This window comes from Gopherus flavomarginatus, chromosome 6 (assembly GCF_025201925.1).
Source record: "Gopherus flavomarginatus isolate rGopFla2 chromosome 6, rGopFla2.mat.asm, whole genome shotgun sequence".
Lineage (NCBI taxonomy): Eukaryota > Metazoa > Chordata > Testudines > Testudinidae > Gopherus > Gopherus flavomarginatus.
In genome coordinates, this window is record NC_066622.1 from 37,278,859 (window position 1) to 37,296,918 (window position 18,060).

At 38.9% G+C, this 18,060-nt stretch overlaps 1 protein-coding gene and 2 long non-coding RNA genes across 9 annotated transcripts in view; 1 reads left to right on the top strand and 2 right to left on the bottom strand.

Moving 5' to 3' along the window:
- Positions 1-18,060, bottom strand: part of LOC127053377 (uncharacterized) — a 155,866-nt gene that overhangs the window by 10,953 nt on the left and 126,853 nt on the right. The gene's annotated exons all lie outside the window — the stretch shown is intronic.
- Positions 1-18,060, top strand: part of ACAD9 (acyl-CoA dehydrogenase family member 9) — a 60,985-nt gene that overhangs the window by 6,989 nt on the left and 35,936 nt on the right. For 5 of the 7 annotated variants that reach the window (XM_050957809.1, XM_050957813.1, XM_050957814.1 and 2 more), the window contains 6 exons: positions 4,006-4,107; positions 11,620-11,726; positions 12,638-12,738; positions 14,015-14,093; positions 15,290-15,464; positions 16,149-16,222. In XM_050957809.1, the coding sequence (XP_050813766.1) occupies positions 4,006-4,107; positions 11,620-11,726; positions 12,638-12,738; positions 14,015-14,093; positions 15,290-15,464; positions 16,149-16,222 (638 nt within the window). Of the gene's footprint in view, positions 1-2,596; positions 2,686-4,005; positions 4,108-11,619; positions 11,727-12,637; positions 12,739-14,014; positions 14,094-15,289; positions 15,465-16,148; positions 16,223-18,060 lie in introns of all 7 variants that reach the window. The other 2 variants (XM_050957811.1, XM_050957812.1) reach the window with 2 other exon arrangements.
- LOC127053375 (uncharacterized) lies at positions 814-16,129 on the bottom strand. Its single transcript, XR_007775018.1, has 3 exons — positions 15,684-16,129; positions 7,953-8,086; positions 814-1,012 (listed from the first exon to the last, which is right to left on the bottom strand). It is a non-coding gene; the product is annotated as an uncharacterized LOC127053375 (long non-coding RNA).

Sequence of the window (18,060 nt, forward strand, 5' to 3'; positions counted from 1 at the left end):
TAAAAAGGAAACACTGTTACACTTTTTGTGCATTTATCATGACTTGTATGGTGTCACTGTTTTCCCTTACATAGTCAATTTTCTCTTTTTGTATGGTTCATTCATGCACCAGAGAGAAGACAGAAATAAGAATTATTGTAAAACCACAAAAATTGACAGAAGGTCTCTGGGACAGATATAGAAATTGAAACGGCTTTTAACTTAGATTGTCCCTTTAAAAGTGTGTTCCTTTCACTGTCTGTAATTTAGAAGTATCTGATCATTTTTCCAACCAAATTCAGCAGAGGCAAGAACAGAATGACTATTTCAGAAGCTATGAGCATATAAAAACAAAGTAATAGCTGTTCTGCAATCTTAACTAGAGCAGTGGATCTGTTTTGGAACATTCATGATAACTTCTTGCTTAGCAGAGGCACAGTATGATTAAATGCTTGTTTCTCTGAGAACAGAGAAACAATTGTTGAATAACTTTTTTACAAGCACTAATTTTCACTTCTGACATAGTTAAGCAGTATCATCCCCAATTTCCAGATGGCAAGTGTGGGGCAAAGTCCCAGGAGGAAGTCAGGGTCATGACATGGATTAAAACTCCTGAGAGCTTGACTGCTAGTTGACTCAATAGCCTATGTCCCTGTTCAAAGGAATAATTCAGTAATTTAAGTTATGAAACTCAAGAAATTCTTAAGAGTGAATGAGAAGATAATGAATATTTAGAGGGCCATGAAATCATAAAACAAAACAAATACTCTTTAGTCAGTTTAAGAGCTGATATTTAATGGAGAAATGAAAAACATCAGATTACATGGTCTAGCTGATTAATTTAATTTTGTTTGGGTTCTCTGCCATTTCTAGTTAGATATTCAGGGATAATTCTGAGCAGCAAAAATGAAACAGTAGAGCTGCCTAAATGCTTGTATACTTGATACAGCTGGCACTGAGTACAGAAGTTCAACTGAGTAGATCTCTCTGAAGCTTGGCAATTCTTGTGCACCATACTGATGTCTCTGTCACTCTGGTGAAAGAACAAGTAAACAAACACTTTTCTCTCCCAAATCAGCTAATTATAACCCAAGTATATTCTTGATATGATGTGCTTTGTAGCCTAAACCATTTAAAAAAAATCAATTACTTTGTTACAATGTTGTTTTTACTGACCAAATTGCATCCCTCAACCAAGCATTGTGGTTGATCCCTTCTACCTCATGCAGTACTTTTCAAGACACTTGCCTGTAATGAATAGGAATCTTTCTCAGGGAACTGCAACTGGAATCTGCAGAACTAGCTTTTTTCCCTCAAGAATTTTTTTTCTTTTTTTTTGGCAAGATAGCTTCAGCCTCTGCTGCTGAACAGCAACATAATGAAAACTAATGCAAGGGTGTAAACTGACAAGAATTGTTAAGGTTTTACAAAAGGTAACTTGTGCCAGACCAACCTGATCTCCTTCTTTGAGAAGGTAACAGATATCTTAGACAAAGGAAACACAGTCGATCTAATTTACCTCGATTTCAGTAAGGCATTTGATACGGTTCCACATGGAGAGTTATTAGTTAAATTGGAAAAGATGGGGATCAATATGAAAATTGAAAGATGGATAAGGAACTGGTTAAAGGGGAGACTACAACGGGTCGTACTGAAAGGTGAACTGTCAGGCTGGAAGGAGGTTACTAGTGGAGTTCCTCAGGGATCCATTTTGGGACTAATCTTATTTAATCTTTTTATTACTGACCTTGGCACAAAAAGTGGGAATGTGCTAATAAAGTTTGCGGATGACACAAAGCTGGGAGGTATTGTTAACACAGAAAAGGACCGGGATGTCATACAGGAAGATCTGGATGACCTTGTAAACTGGAGTAGTAGTAATAGGATGAAATTTAATAGTGAAAAGTGCAGGGTCATGCATTTAGGGATTAATAACAAGAATTTTGGTTATAAACTGGGGACACATCCGTTGGTAGTAACAGAGGAGGCAAAGGACCTCAGAGTATTGGTTGATCACAGGATGACTATGAGCCGCCAATGTGATATGGCCGTTAAAAAAGCTAATGCGGTCTTGGGATGCATCAGGCAAGGTATTTCCAGTAAAGATAAGGAGATGTTAGTACCATTATACAAGGCACTGGTGAGGCCTCATCTGGAATATTGTGTGCAGTTCTGGTTTCCCATGTTTAAGAGAGATTAATTCAAACTGGAACAGGTATAGAAAAGGGCTACTAGGATGATCCGAGGAATGGAAAACCTGTCATATGAAAGGAGCTTGGCTTGTTTAGCCTAACCAAAAGAAGGCTGAGGGGAGATATGATTGCTCTTTATAAATATATCAGAGGAATGAATATCAGGGAGGGAGAGAAATTATTTAAGCTAAGTACCAATGTGGACATAAGAACAAATGGATATAAACTGGACACTAGGAAGTTTAGATTTGAAATTAGACAAAGATTTCTAACTGTTGGAGGAGTGAAGTTCTGGAACAGCCTTCCAAGGGGAGTAGTGGGGGCAAAAGACATCTCTGGCTTCAAAACTAAGCTTGGTAAGTTTATGGAGGGAATGGTATGATGGGATAGCCTAATTTTGGCAATTAATTGATCTTTGCTATTAGCAGGTAAATATGCCCAGTGGTCTGTGATGGGATGTTGGATGGAGTGGGATCTGAGTTACTACAGAGAATTCTTTCCTGGGGGCTGGCTGGTGAGTCTTGCCACATGCTCAGGGTTTAACTGATTGCCATATTTGGAGTAGGGAAGGAATTTTTCTCCAGGGAAGATTGGCAGAGGCCCTGGAGGTTTTTTGCCTTCCTCTGCAGAGTGGGGCACAGGTCACTTGCTAGAGGATTCTCTGCACCTAGAGGTCTTTAAACCATGATTTGAGGACTTCAGTAACTTAGACATAGGTTAGGGGGTTGTTACAGGAGTGAGTGGGTGAGATTCTGTGGCCTGCATTGTGCAGGAGGTCCGACTAGATGATCATAATGGTCCCTTCTGACCTTAAAGTCTGTCAGTTCCTTCTTGAATGCAGTCAGGGAAGGAGCACTGTGAGGAGCTGTGCCTCTTCAGCTGGAGTATTTCAGCTTCTGAGAAGAGCTTGTTCTTGTAGAAATCTCTTTAGTTTTATTTTCTTTGAGGCTCATTCACTTCTTGCTATGTAAGAAACAGCTGGAAGATTGCAAGTGCTGTTGTCATATGCTATCCAGGAGCTACCATGCAGAGAGGAGGTGGCTCAAATTCTCTCCCACTATTGCTGCCTTAGAGACTAGAAGCAGAATTGCAAGATCAGGTAACTTCTCCTTACAGGAACATACCTGAGGGGTTTTATTTCCCTGCAGTCTATAGTAGTAAGCTCTGTATGCAGTGGGTCACAGTATTCCACCTTACGTCTACATTTCTACCTCGATATAACACTGTCCTTGGGAGCCAAAAAATCTTACTGTATTATAGGTGGAACCACGTTATAGTGAACTTGCTTTGATCCACTGGAGTGCACAGCCCCGCCCCCCCAGAGCAGTGCTTTACCGCGTTATATCTGAATTCGTGTTATATCGGGTCACATTATATCAAGGTAGAGGCATACTTCAGAACTGTGGTAGTGAGCTGTAATGGTTCATTGCCTGATAATTGCTGGGGGCTGTTTAATGCTTTTCCAGATGCACGGGAGTGAGGGGTTGGGGCATATTAGCCATTGTTGTGAAAGGTAGTCTGAAGCTAATAGGAGCACTTTCTGTAAAGTTAAATGGGTGAAGCATTTCTGCACCTGCTGGAGCATGAGTCAAAAGCTAGGGTACTGGAACATAGTCTGGTTTGCTGCTGAGTATGCTTTGAGATACTAAGGGGGTGCGGAAAGGTGAGACACTCAGATTGCTCCTCTTTCCATTAGCCAGATCCTGTTTTGCACGTCTGTGCTCTCATGTTGATTGAGACTAGAGGTTCTGCTGCTATTAATTTGCATTGCACTGATTCAGATACTCTTGCGGAGAGGCACGCTTGTTGTAACCTGTCATACTTCTATTTTCAGTGGACTCTAAGAAGATTGACCAAGATGCTAAAATCCCACCAGAAACTCTAAAAGGATTGAAGAACCTTGGACTCTTTGGCATGCAGATTCCAGAGGAATATGGTGAGTTAAAAAAGATACTGAAAGTAGAACCAAACAGTTTCTTAATCTTCCTTTCAGTACAGAATGCACCATAAGGCATCACATGCCACCTTCCCTTGTTTTCAAGTCCTTGGCTGAAATGGAGAGGACATGGTGTTGCATGGGCATCTCAGTCTCCCAGCACTTGCTCAAGATGCGTAAAATTCTATGTGATTAAAAGAACTGGTTTACCAGACTAACTGTGGTGTCTGATGGAACTGTCCATATTGAAGCCACTATCTTAGACTCACTCAAGTAAGCAGTGAACCCATTTGTCCACTTTAAAAGCTTAATAGCTGTGTTGAGACATAGTTGGTTTTTATTAAACGAAAAAACCCTGTCTTCTACAGCTTTAGAAGTATCTGTGGGCCAGGGGCACTAGTTCCTCAATGGAGTAAATGCCCAAAGTTGCAAAGAGAGGATGAGGAATATGTTTTTATGCCCTCAAATGTGCACAGCAAGTTGGTCTTGAGAGTATTATAATTTAATTTTTTTTTCAATAAAGATGTAAACTAAGAGATAAGAAGATCACTTGCCTAGCTATTATCAGTTGGCATTTTCTCCATAACCATAATGGAAAAATTGGTCTTAAAGAGGGATTTGAAGGAGGACTGGATAGTGGCTTTAAAACTAGTTTGGCCTAAGTATGTGGTGTATAAAGGGCAACCTGAACTACAATGCATTTATTGCAGTGACTATAATAGTGCTGAATAAAGCTGGAAGCAGACATAACTCAGAGTTCTTGTGCTTTAGTTAGTTTATATCTTCTGTTAACCATACTCTTGTGAGTTGATGTATGCAAGTTGACCCATTACTTATTTTTGTTTAATTTCTCATGAGTGCCACAGAGATGCAAATCTTTCTTCTGCAGAGATCTGAGCACAGAATCCATTTGATCCCATTCCAAGACTAATATGTAACACAGATAACTAAAAAAAGGAAGATTTTTTCAATAATGAAATTGTCGTGTTAGTCACTAGAATTCATAGCAGGTTTAATTTTGTCTTAGAATATATTAAATTATCTACTGCTGTAGTAGTCCTAAAACAGCCTTTGTAATGCCAAATAGGTCTTCTCCTGTTACTCAAACACATCTTTTGAAAAATCTAAAGTCTCTGTGCACAACTAATACTGTCATCAGCCAGTAGATGTTTACATGCAGATAGCTAATTAGACACCATTTCTGTGTGGGGATCTCAGGCTTTTTCCAAACATCTTCTAGCTTTTTCTTTTATTTTTTTGTATGTAGTCTATATTAAAATATTTTAGTAGACGTGCAATGCTCAGTGGGTTGGTGCACCAGGAGAAAACGCACTGAGATGTGTCCATTTCACTACAATGCATCATATAAAACTTTATATTAATCAAACTTATGATAATCCTTCAGTGAAAGAGAATCTGATCTAGCATAAGCCTCTGAGTTTTGCTGGTTTGTTCCTGCTGTGTTTCCAATCCTGTCTTCAACTTTGTAGAAACAAAGTTGTTCTGGCATAAGAATTTTTTTGCAATCACTTCCTGCAAAATGGGACGTGATTACATTCTAAAAGTAGATTAGGAAAAATCAGTCCAGGTTTGTGAGGGAAAGATTGTGCTGGGGTACAAAAAATCTTCAAAAGTCAGCCTCAGGATTTCAATTTCAGGTCAGTCCCATAACAGTTTTTCTGTGTAGCCAGAAGTGCCAGCAGTCCTCCTAGTTCAAAAGGTCTGCTATAATAACGAATGTCCAGTAGATCAATGAGTGATCTGCTTTATGAGCCAGTGGCATAAAGCAAATGCCTTCTTGATGCTTACAGATATGATATATGAGCAGCATATCTAATGATGAGCCTACCTCCTATCCCCTGAGCTCATTCATTCTGAGACATTAATGGAAAGAAATCATGGCTCTGGGCCTCATTGGTATATTCACCAGGCTCATGAATATGAAAACAGTGAAGACTTTGGAAACAGCTTCTATATTTGAATCAGTTACATCCACAGTATGTAAAGTTTATTAAGTCATGTACAGTTGTGGTTGGTAAGTTAATGTTTATTTGGATATGGATTTCAACTGTACTTTATAAAAATGTGACTTAAGTCTTGGTCTCTGTTAAAAAAAATTTTGCATTTGGCATAACTTCTTCTTGAATAATGTTAGTTGCAGGTGCAGCCAAAAACAAAAAAAACCTGAGACTGAATTTCAAATAAACTAATACTTCAGCAAAAAAACTCTTAAAATCTATGTTTCCTCAAACACAAATATGAACCTGGAAATTTTAAGTAAAAGATCCACTTGGCTTACTAACCTGACTTCTCCCTCCCCCAATAATATCAAAGCATCCAATTACAAAGTTAAGAGCACCAAAACAGTCTGCTACAGCACCGCAGGGGCAGTGTTAATTCTTATATCTTCAACTCTAATCACAAATTAGGAGAAGGTACTGTGCCTGTCCAGCTTCAAACATGAACATAAGAATGGCCGTACCGGGTCAAACCAAAGGTCCATCTAGCCTAGTATCTGTCTACTGACAGTGGCCAATGCCAGGTGCCCCAGAGGGAGTGAAGCTAACAGGCAATGATCAAGTGATCTCTCTCCTGTCATCCATCTCCATCCTCTGATGAACAGAGGCTAGGGACACCGTTCTTTACCCTTCCTGGCTAATAGCCATTTATGGACTTAGCCACCATGAATTTATCCAGTTCCATTTTAAATATTGTTATAGTCCCAGCCTTCACAACCTCCTCAGGTAAGGAGTTCCACAAGTTGACTGTGCGCTGTGTCAAGAACTTCCTTTTATTTGTTTTAAACCTGCTACCTATTAATTTCATTTGGTGACCCCTAGTTCTTGTATTATGGGAATAAGTAAATAACTTTTCCTTATCCACTTTCTCTACATCACTCCTAATGAAGTGTTGAAAATGTGAATTTGTGAACTGTAAAAGGTGGTTTTGTAACTGGTTTAATAAATGTCTGAGACTAAATTACGCTTTTTCACTACACACTCTTTCCATCTAATAGTCTTAACTGGATTATCTGTGCCTTGAATATGTGAAATTTTTAAACAGTGAGTAATATACTGCTTCATCTCGAATTGTTAGTCTGTACTTTGACTCTGTATGGCTACAAGGAGGATGGAAGCTGAGCAACCTCTGTACAATTGAGAGTAAGGAATTTAAAGTTTTTGTGGTCACTGATGAAGTGAACCTGTGATTGGTGAAGAATGCTGTCAGTCATATGTTAAAGTAGTAGTCAAGGTCAGAGTTAAGATTACTGGTTGACCTATACTGTGTATTTCATACTTTTGGATACGTTAGTGGTTTTTGTAAAATAAAATCTTTACTTGTAACTTGTTGCCTTTTTTATAAAGCTATAATATTCTTCAAAGGTGTGCTTGAGGTTGTGGGGAGAGTGAGTGTGTGTGTGTGTGTGGTTTGTTTGGCTTTTCTTGTTCTTTTTTTCTGACTTTCTTGTCCTTAATTTCAGAGTAACAAATTTCTTTGTGTGGAATTCCCATAGACTTTTAGGAATATCTTCATATATAAATTCTCCTAGAACTGGAAGGGACCCTGAAAGGTCATCAAGTCCAGCCCCCTGCCTTCACTAGCAGGACCAAGTACTGATTTTGCTGCAGATCCCTAGGTGGCCCCCTGAATCCTTGAACTCTCAACCTGGGTTTAGCAGGTCAATGCTCAAACCACTAAGCTATCTCTCTCCCCCACCCACCCCTTGTCATTAATTTGTTCAATGACAGGAGTACTTGTGCATATTCCATGCAAGAATGGATCTCTCTCTTCTCTTCCCCCTGTCCCCCCCTCCTTTTTTTTTTTCTCCTCTGATAACCACTCACCGCCAGATGTGGCTGCCTCCCTCCATTCCTCATACTGGACCTCTTGATCCCCGAGGTGAGTTTCCTTCTCTTCGCAAACTTAGTTCATCTGTCATTTCTTTGAAGTGTGGTAGGTAAAGCTGCTTTGGAGACAACTTTTAAAAAAAAGTTACATTTAAATTTGAAGAGGAAAAAACTAGGCAAATCAATTTAAAAATCAACTTCAGGTTAAAGTTTGAACTCCTGTATTTCAAAAACCTCTGCCTGACATTTTGCTGGAAACTTTCTTGTGAAATTCCATATCAGTTTACTTTGAGTTTGACATTGGGGCGATGTAGGTTTGAAAACCAGGCTTGTAACAGGAATCAAGCTTCAAAATTAACCTCTCCAAAACCTCCTTTGAGATAGAAGACATCTAAGCTGGTAAACTGAAACTTGTTCTGGAAACATTTACATCATAAAGCAATGATAAAAGCAAGTTGGATAACACCTGCATTCTATTTAAGTCACTTCAGAATATATTGGAAGCTAGTTCTGTGCAACAAGGCATATGCTTAGGCAAACCTAATGGAATATTTGGATACTAATTACCTTAAATATTTGCTGCTTTGATGTCTCATTTATACAGAATAGTACTGTTAATACCATGGACAAAGAAGGATGCTTCGAATAGCAAGAATCTTGTCCAACTCTTGCAGCCTCTTTTAAGTGAACATAGCATTCTGTTCCAGACTGCACAAAAGGTGAAATCTTGTCCCTTTTGAAGTCCATGGGAATTTTGGCATTTACTGCAGGGGGGCCAGGATTTCACCTTTTGTGCAGTCTGCAATATAATGCTTTGCTCACTTGATTGTTGCTTTAGTTAAATCAATTGTATTTGGGACAAGGTTAATACACAATCTTGATGATCCTCCAGCATAGTATGTATTCAGTTCAGGTGATATTTAGAAGTTTGCCTGTTAATGTCAGATGTTTGGCTCCTCTGAATTTTCATATATGTACAGTGCTGGGATAGCTGTTTCTGAAAAAATAAATGAAGATGTTCCGTACAAACAGATTTCTTAAGATACTGACCATTAAGTTTGCATTGTGGTGCACATGTATCACAATAGTATTTAATTACGTAACATTTATTAAATGCTCAGTAATATACTTTTTTCTACAACTTTAGATAGAAATATTACAAGATGCCACATATTTGTAAGACTTAATTCTTACACTAATTTTGTGGCCCTAGAGGCCTCCAACTTTGATTTACATGATTTCTCTAAATTATGTATTCTAATAAGTCTTCCATAGCCACATGATAATCTCTTGTCAACCAATAGTACTGATTTCATTAAAAGCATTTAACTGCAAAGCTAATGTCAATGCAAAATTACATGGCTTTTGGAGGGCAACAGATTTCTATTTGTTTAACATGTAATATGTCTCTAAGCACGATTTACCTGGGCTTGCCATCCAAATGATTGTTATACCAGAACAACACAGCCCAGGAAAGCAGTATTGTAAGACATTACCGTACACGTGTAAAATATATTGTATTTGCTATGATACGTTCATGTAATTGGACTATATTGTAACTTGAAAGGGGCGTAATTAAGGTTGCGCACATGAACATAATTTTGTCATTTTCTGGTGTGAGCATTTGACTTTGATGTAACCTTTATATTCTTAACAGACTTCTGTGTAAGGAAGCTTCTATTTGTCTTTAAAAGAAAAAGAGGGAGGACTGGTGTAGAGAGGGACAACTTTAAAAAAGTGTCATTCTTCCCTACTCTGAAATGTATTTATTTGTCCTTCGGAAAACCAATATATGTAAATTCTGCAGCTCGGAACTGCTTGGCTAGGCACTGCACAAGGGAAAACTCTATCCTGGTAGTTCTCAACCAGAGATCCAGGGCCCCTGGGGGGGCCACGTGCAGGTTTCAGGAGGTCCACCAAGCAGGGCCAGTGTTAGACTTGCTGGGGCCCAGGTCAGAAAGCTGAAGTCCTACCATATGGAGCTGAAGCCCATGGCCCTGAGCCCTTCTACCTGGGACTGAAGTAGAAGTCTAAGCAACTTAGCTTCCTGCAATTGCCCTAAGCAATTGCACTGCTTGCTACCCCCTAATGCTGGTCCTGGCTTTTATATGCAGAAAGCTAGTTGTTATGGCACAGGTGGGCCGTGGAGGTTTGTTGTGTGTTTTTTTGTTTGTTTGTTTTTTTAGTATAGCATTGTGGAGTTACCTCAGGGAAGAAAGGTTGAGAAACCCTGCTCTATCCCACCCACCTTGGGCGGTCCACAGTCTGGCTGGCTCCTCCCATTCCTGCAACTCTTAGAAAAAGGGAGTGGGTATGTGGGTGGGGAGAGTGGTGCAGTGGAAATTGTAATTAATATGGAGTATGTATTGAATGGGGAGGAGGAGTAAGAAGCAATGAGTGAATGAAAGGGGGAGGAGTCAGAGACTGTTCTTAGCTTTAAAGTTGAGCTTGTGATTGTATTTATTGGGTGCACAGGGAAAAAAGTGAATAGTATTCAGAGGTCTACCTGAATATTGTTCCCATTCTCCTTTGTCATCTTATGAAAAAACTGTTCATGTTTTAATAGTAAGTTTGCAGTCGGTTACATAAAACTAGTACTCTTCTATAGCCCAAGGTATCAAAATGATGCATATGCAAGTGCTGGAAATACACAGGAAAGATCTTTAACATGAGATGCAATTACATATAATTTTTCCTTTACCTAACTCTTCTCAGCTCCTTGTAAAGAAACAGTACATGTATTTATAGCTTGAAGTCACAAAATGGAAACAAAGTTCATACCTGTGGCAAATTAGTTTCTGTACATATTTAATTTTAATGTTAGACATTCTGAAGATTTTTAACTCTTACCCTCATTTAATACCCATTTAGAAAACAGAAAAGTGTTTTGAGTTCAATCAGTTTTGTCCTCTTCTTAACTTTCTCTTCTCTTGTAAAGTGCAAGCCAACATGGCCTTGCTTTTACTCTTCATGTTCTTGTCTTCTGTACCAGGTACAATGACATCTGCACTTGTCTGAGACTAATGTATGTTAAACTATACTCCCTCTGCTGACTGGTTCTGCAGCTGCTGAGCAAAAGGATCATATGTGAACAGTAGCTGGGTTTCTTAAAAACTGAGTGAAGCACTGTAAACCAAACTAGATATGTAGTATTAGATGAATGATCTTTCAAGTATAAGTTTAATTTTTGTCCTAACACTCCTTTGACATAAAGAAGGAAATGCTGAGTATTCACTGGACTTTGTTTTCTAATATTCAGTGAACAGAATGATGTACGTTCTAGGGGTGTGTGTGTGTGTATATAGAGAGAGAGAGAGTGTGTCAACTTCTCTGGATAGAACTAAGATATGTATGCTTCCACATCTGGGGGAGGCGGAACAACCATAAGTAATTTTAAAAAGTCCATTTGTTTCTTCTAAAATGTGTTCCTCCTAAATTGCTATAAATACAGTGTGGTATTCACTTTGTGGGCAAACTATATGCTTCAGTTACAAGTAATATACCGTTAAAGGCTTCCTCAGCATTCCTAGAGCTTTTAAGACAACACTTATTTATGTTGTTTTTGTTTTTCTGTACTTCAAAATATTTCTCTCTGTAGGGACAGCTCTTAAAGCAGTGAAATGTATATGGATTGACAAAAGGAAAACATTTTTTTTCCCTCCAGGTGGACTTGGTCTTTCAAATACAATGTATGCACGTTTAGGAGAAATCATTTCTCTAGATGGATCTGTTGCAGTTACTTTGGCAGCTCATCAAGCAATAGGGCTTAAGGTAATATTGGGTTATCATTTTATTTGTTGTACACAGCTTGTGGAAGCCAGATGATCTGAATTTACATTCAAGTATAGATTTGGAGGTGTTAACTTATTTTGATGATAAATAACTACCACCTGTTCATAGTAAATCAAGGGCTGCATTTTGACTTCATACTGGCCTCCTGTAAACTTGTTTCAAGAGTGCTCCTCCCATACACTGATCTCCTTTAAGTGCTTTGAGATCTACTGATGCAAACTAGTATAAAAGAACAAAGTACTGTTTGTTGTTCTCTTCTTATGGCCAGTCTGGGATATTTGGGGTTAACCCTTTACACTGCCAGAGAGCAATCAAAAAGTTGTTGAGACTGCATCCTGCATCCACACAAAAAAACCCTCTTAATTTATGTAAAAACATCTGACTGTAGCTTGATTTCCCTTTGATAAGAAGCCCTGCCTATAAAGATCTAAAGAGAGAAATTCATTTTATATGAAACTTTTTGGAAAATAAGTAGGTCGCGCCTTGGTCTTTCCTTGATACCCAAAGTCCCACATCCTCTAATGGAGTGGGCTGCCTCTAGGACTAAGGGGCTAGTTCAGGTTCCATGCTCATGTAGTTGTTGGTCTCTTTGAGATGGACAATTAGGATTTCAGTTGTGATGGTGGGCACTAGATACCCTATCCAAAAGGAAGTGGTGTATTGCCAGCTCATTTCAGGCAGTTGCTCAGCTATCTGATGATACCTTTATTAATTGGACATTAATATGTCAAACACAATTTCAGTCTATTAAGTACATAATTAGATAAAATCTTAATGATTTCAACGTACAAATTAATTTTCTGTATATTATGAATGAAACATTGTGTAAATGGTGCTTTACTTCTTGCACATCATATGTAGGTAAGTCTCGTACTCATTTCTTTGTCTAGGGAATCCTGATTGCTGGCACTGATGAGCAAAAAGCAAAGTATCTACCTAAATTGGCATCTGGGGAGCATATTGCAGCTTTTTGCCTTACAGAACCAGGAAGGTAACATGATTTTGTAACAAACTAATGTCTGTCATAAAAATAAAACATTTTTAGGTTTGTTACAATGGCACCTACTTAAAATCTATTCTATTTTGTGTGTGTGAGACTTTAAGGCGGATGTTATCAATAAATGATACAGGAGAACTTTGGGAATGGAGGTTATTCTGAAATGTGTAACTCTGAACAAAATGTTAGGGTTGTTCCTTCAAAAGTTTACAACTGAACATGACTTAATACAGCTTTGAAACTTCACTGTGCAGAAGAAATATGCTGCTTTTCACCATTTTAATTTAAATGAAACAAGCACAGAAACAGTTTCTTTACCTTGTCAAATCTTCTTTTAAACTTTCCCTTCATATTTTTTTTTAGTAGTTCACATTTAATACAGTACTGTATTGGGGGGAGGTGGGAGAGGACTGCTGCCTGATTTCATACTTCCAGTACCAAATAAGGTGTGTGATTGACCGGTCAGTTTGTAACTCTGAGGATCTACTTTATTTCAAACTACATAATTCATCTTCTCCCATGAGGTACACTGTGGCTTCCATGAAGTTACTGAATTTTTTTTTGACTTAGGCTACATTCATTGGCCCAAACCTTACCATATCAGACACACTAATTTGTCAATGGAACTGAATATGGTTTGAACTCTATTGACTGTGCAGGGGACATTCTGACAGCATGAGCACTGAACTGGTTACTCTGAGCTTCTGTGAAATTGTTAAAGAAAAATTATGAAACTGTTCCTGTGCTTGTTTCATTAAATTGAGATGGTGAAAAGCAGCATTTTTCTTCCTCAATACCTGGCTCAGTTAATGGAAACAGTATTAAGAAACCTTTGGGCTTGTCTGTGTGCCAAACTGCGGGCAGCAAGTGCAGGGTAGATTCAGACATTGACAGGATGTGCAGCCACATAGCATGAATTATGGGGAGCTGCTTCTGTGCTTCAAACCAGCTATACATTGTGACTCTGGGTTTTTTCTCCTGCATTCCAGTACTTCAAAAATGTACCAAAGCTAAGCTGCTTATCAAGGATGTAATTTCTAAAATATTCTAGCTGTTCCTAGTCAATGTGGTGCCATACAGTATAAAATAAGTGAGACACCAGAGAGAGCTCTCTTCAGAGGACTACGCTTGAAGGTATATTTCTCCAGCAGCTATTGGATTTAGAAAGTTGCACTTGAGGCATCAGCGTTTGAAAATTTGGGCCTATATTTGTATCCCTTATAGTGTTTCTGGAAACTAAGCATGTTTTAACTATTTCTTTGGCTTCTAGTGGAAGTGATGCAGCATCCATCCAGACTAGAGCTACCATGAGTGAAGATGGGAAAAGCTTTTTACTAAATGGCTCAAAGGTATTTATCCATAGAATGATGAATAGAAATAAATATTTCAAGTATGAGTTTCATAGGAAGCATTCCTATGTCATGAAGCATTGTTGTTCATCTTGTTCTCCCAAATGAGAACTTAACTTGGCAGCTTCCTTTGAATTCTGAGGATCCCAAGCGAGTAAAGAACAGTGTCAAAAAGACAGTTCATTCAGTCTTAAGGCCAAAAGAAATTGCTATCTAGAGAATAACCTTTTGCTAATCCTCGATAAAAAGGGTTAAGGAGGTCTCTCTCTATGAAAATGCTTTTCTTCTCTGCATTTCCCCATCTTATTTCCTGCTTTATTCTGAGAGTCTGCCCCTCCCTGTGTGCACTCAGGTGAGGAGGAAACCTGAAATCTCCACGCCCCTCCCCAGGTCTGTCTTCTCTGCCCAAGGTTTTGTTGAATACTTTGAAGGAAATATTAACACTGACTTAGAAGTAGAGCTGGTCAGGCCATTTTTTTGACTAAATTATGTATGCTGTTTCATCAAAGCCAAAACTTAGTGAGACACGTTAGTTTTGATGTATGAACATTTTGGTGGTCAGGGCACTGGGCTGGCATGTGGAAGACTCAGGTTGAACTCCCTCTTCTGCCTGATTCAGAACAGTTTTTCATCCCAGATCATTCTGAAACAAATGGAGCAGGGCCTTGAACCTAGTATCACAGTTTCAGGGTTAGCTTTACCTTTGACATTCCACCCTTTTAGCCCCCTTGAGGGCATTCACTTCACATTTCAGGCTTCCTATCCATCACCTCTCTTGGGTGGAGGTGATATCTCCCACTCCAGACCAGATGTTTAAGCTTGGACTCCTTTTGCACTTCACTGTGATTTTCCCCAGTAGTCCAGACTGGAGTCAAATACCTGTGATTTGTTCTCCCTTCACAGGGTACTACAGTGTACACCAGTTACCAACCAGCCTTCACAAAGCAAAGTATACTTGTTCCTAGGGCAAAAGCATTAGAAAACGTATTACCAAAAAAAATAAGTCATCCTCTGGTCAGCTCTTCTTGGAAGTATAACTTTGCCGTAGTCACAAAGCCAGTGCAAGAGCAGAGATTAAAACTTGATGGAATGAGTCAGTCCTGGCTGAGACAGCTTCTGTTATGAAATAATAAAGCATTGTATCTATCACAGCACAGCTAACATACTTTTTTTCTTTTCCCCACCTCCTCTCCCAGATCTGGATATCCAATGGTGGCCTGGCAGACGTTTTCACTGTGTTTGCAAGGACTGAGATTGTTGATAACGATGGTGCAAAAAAAGACAAAATTACTGCCCTCATTGTAGAACGAGCCTTCGGTGGAGTCACTAATGGGAAGCCAGAAGATAAACTGGGTATTCGAGGATCTAATAGTAAGAAGCATTTAAATTCAGTTTTTTCATAGAAGTGTGTTTCAAAATTCATGTATTATCAGAATCCATAAGCAAATCCATTTTGGTTGGATAATACACTATATTCCAATTGGATTGTGGAGGTTTTGGTTCCTATTTCTTAAACATCGATCTCAGTTTTATGCAGAGACAGCTCAAATTGCACTTTCACAAATATAAAAATCCATGTTAAGTAATTACCTTCTCATCTGCTAATTATCATCCATTTCCAAACATCCCATCTTGCCATGGAAATTCCCCTTTATGGGCTGCACTGAGAAGATTCAGTAATAAGCAGCATTACTATGATACACAGCAGCTGGTTTCTTCGTTATATTTATTGGTAGATCTTATTCTTCACCATCAGTCATTCAGTTGTCTGTATTCTTTCAGTCTTTCTTCCAGTTCCAGACAAGACTGTAGTTCTCCCCAGTTGTGCTGTACAAGTTAGTGATGATATTATTTGTACTTTTCATAAATTAAAATGCCAACTCCCATCTTTCTCCCCGTTAACTTATTTGGCAAAGTGTATTTAATTGTTGCGTTGCATTGGGAAAAATCCAACTCCTAGTACAGAAAGAGTAAGTTAAATTCTGAATGTTGCTATATCTTTTAACAGTATTTCTCAAAAGTTTATGAAATAATTGAATGCAATTTTTATTTCAGCCTGTGAAGTACATTTTGAAAACACAGAAGTACCTGTAGAGAATGTAATTGGAGAAGTAGGAGGGGGATTTAAGGTGAGTTGTGAAGAATAATTATCATTATCTTTAAACCTACCACAAAGATGTCTTTGAGGAAGAGAATTTGTTGTTTGGTGCCAGATTTAGCCCTGCTCTAAAAGGACAAACATATTTGTTAATCTCTGATTGCTAAATGTGAAAAAGATTGGAGGATGGAATTACTCTGTTTATCTTTTGTATGCAGTCAGTTTCGTATGTCATGTTCTCTGTTTCGTAGGCATTCCTTTTCTTAAGCACCGCAGTAGTGCATGTAACAGAGCAGCTTCTGCTCCTGGAGTTTCGTTAGATGGTACTTCACTTTTTTCATCCAAGATAACTAAAACTGTTAATTTGAAAAGAAAATTGTTAGTAAATTCAACAACTTTCACTTTACCCATCCTGGGGTGGGCAGTACAGCATTGAAGAAAGTTGAACAACCTCGGCTATCTCCCCTCATGTGAATGTGCACCTGTGAGTGAAGCTGTAAATGGCTCTTTGAAATTTGCCTGTCCCTATCCCTACTCTTGCAGCCAACCTGCCATAGGTAGAGCTCACATGCAGAAGGATGTAAGTTCAGGGCAGCAGCCCACAGGCACAGAACTGTATTTTGTATTACTTTGATGCTTAGCATTGCTGCAAAAGTGTACTGATCGAGACCTTTGGAGTTGCCAGTGGAGTCTTCCCTGCTCTAAGCATCATGTAACTGTCAGCTGAGTAGAGAACAAGGAGAGTGAGGAAATGCCACAAAAACACAAATTAGGATGATGCAAGGAGGAGAAAAATATATAAAAGGGAAAAGGAGGAGGTTGAAGGTGGGGAGAGCAAAAGAGGATAGTAGGAAATTCCGGAGGACATAAGGGGGCTACCCATTAGCTAATCACAAAAAGATGCTACTCAAATAAAAGGCAATGAACCACTACTAAGATACTCAAACATGAACTGAGTGTAAACACTAAACTAAGGGGCAGGGGCAGGAGGGATAGCTCAGTGGTTTGAGTATTGGCCTGCTAAACCCAAGGTTGTGAGTTCAGTCCTTGAGGGGGCCACTTAGGGATCTGGGGCAAAAATCAGTGCTTGGTCCTGCTAGTGAAGGCAGGGGACTGGACTCAATGACCTTTCAAGGTCCCTTCCAGTTCTGGGAGATAGGTATGTCTCCAATTATTATTTATGTCAGCATGAATTGGGTTTATTTAGTTTGGAAAAGAAAAGACTGAGGGGACATGATAGCAGTTTTCAGGTATCTAAAAGGGTGTCATCAGGAGGAGGGAGAACTTGTTCACTTTAGCCTCTAATGATAGAACAAGAAGCAATGAGCTTAAACTGCAGCAAGGGAGATTTAGGTTGGACATTAGGAAAAAGTTCCTAACTGTCAGGATAGTTAAACACTGGAATAAATTGCCTAGGGAGGTTGTGGAATCTCCATCTCTGGAGATATTTAAGAGTAGGTTAGATAAATGTCTATCAGGGATGGTCTAGGCAGTATTTGGTCCTGCCATGAGAGCAGGGGACTGGACTCGATGACCTCTCGAGGTCCCTTCCAGTCCTAGAGTCTATGAATCTGATACAGGCTGCTTCCTTTCTTAATGTTTAAAGGAAGAAGCCTTTCTATAGAAGAGGAAAGGTTAGAATCAGAATCAGTTCATGAATTTTGATAAATGGGATGTGATCAGTGATGAGAGCTATAAGGTTTAAGCTCCAGTGAAAGTAATCTTGTTATATTTGTAGTTAGTGTTTAAATGAAACCCATCTGGGGAGAAATAAAGATGCTAGATGTCAACAGAAAAATTCTTGGCGAAAAGGTAGAAATATTGCGTGAGATTTCATGGGATAATCAATAAAGCAAATGGGAAAGTGAA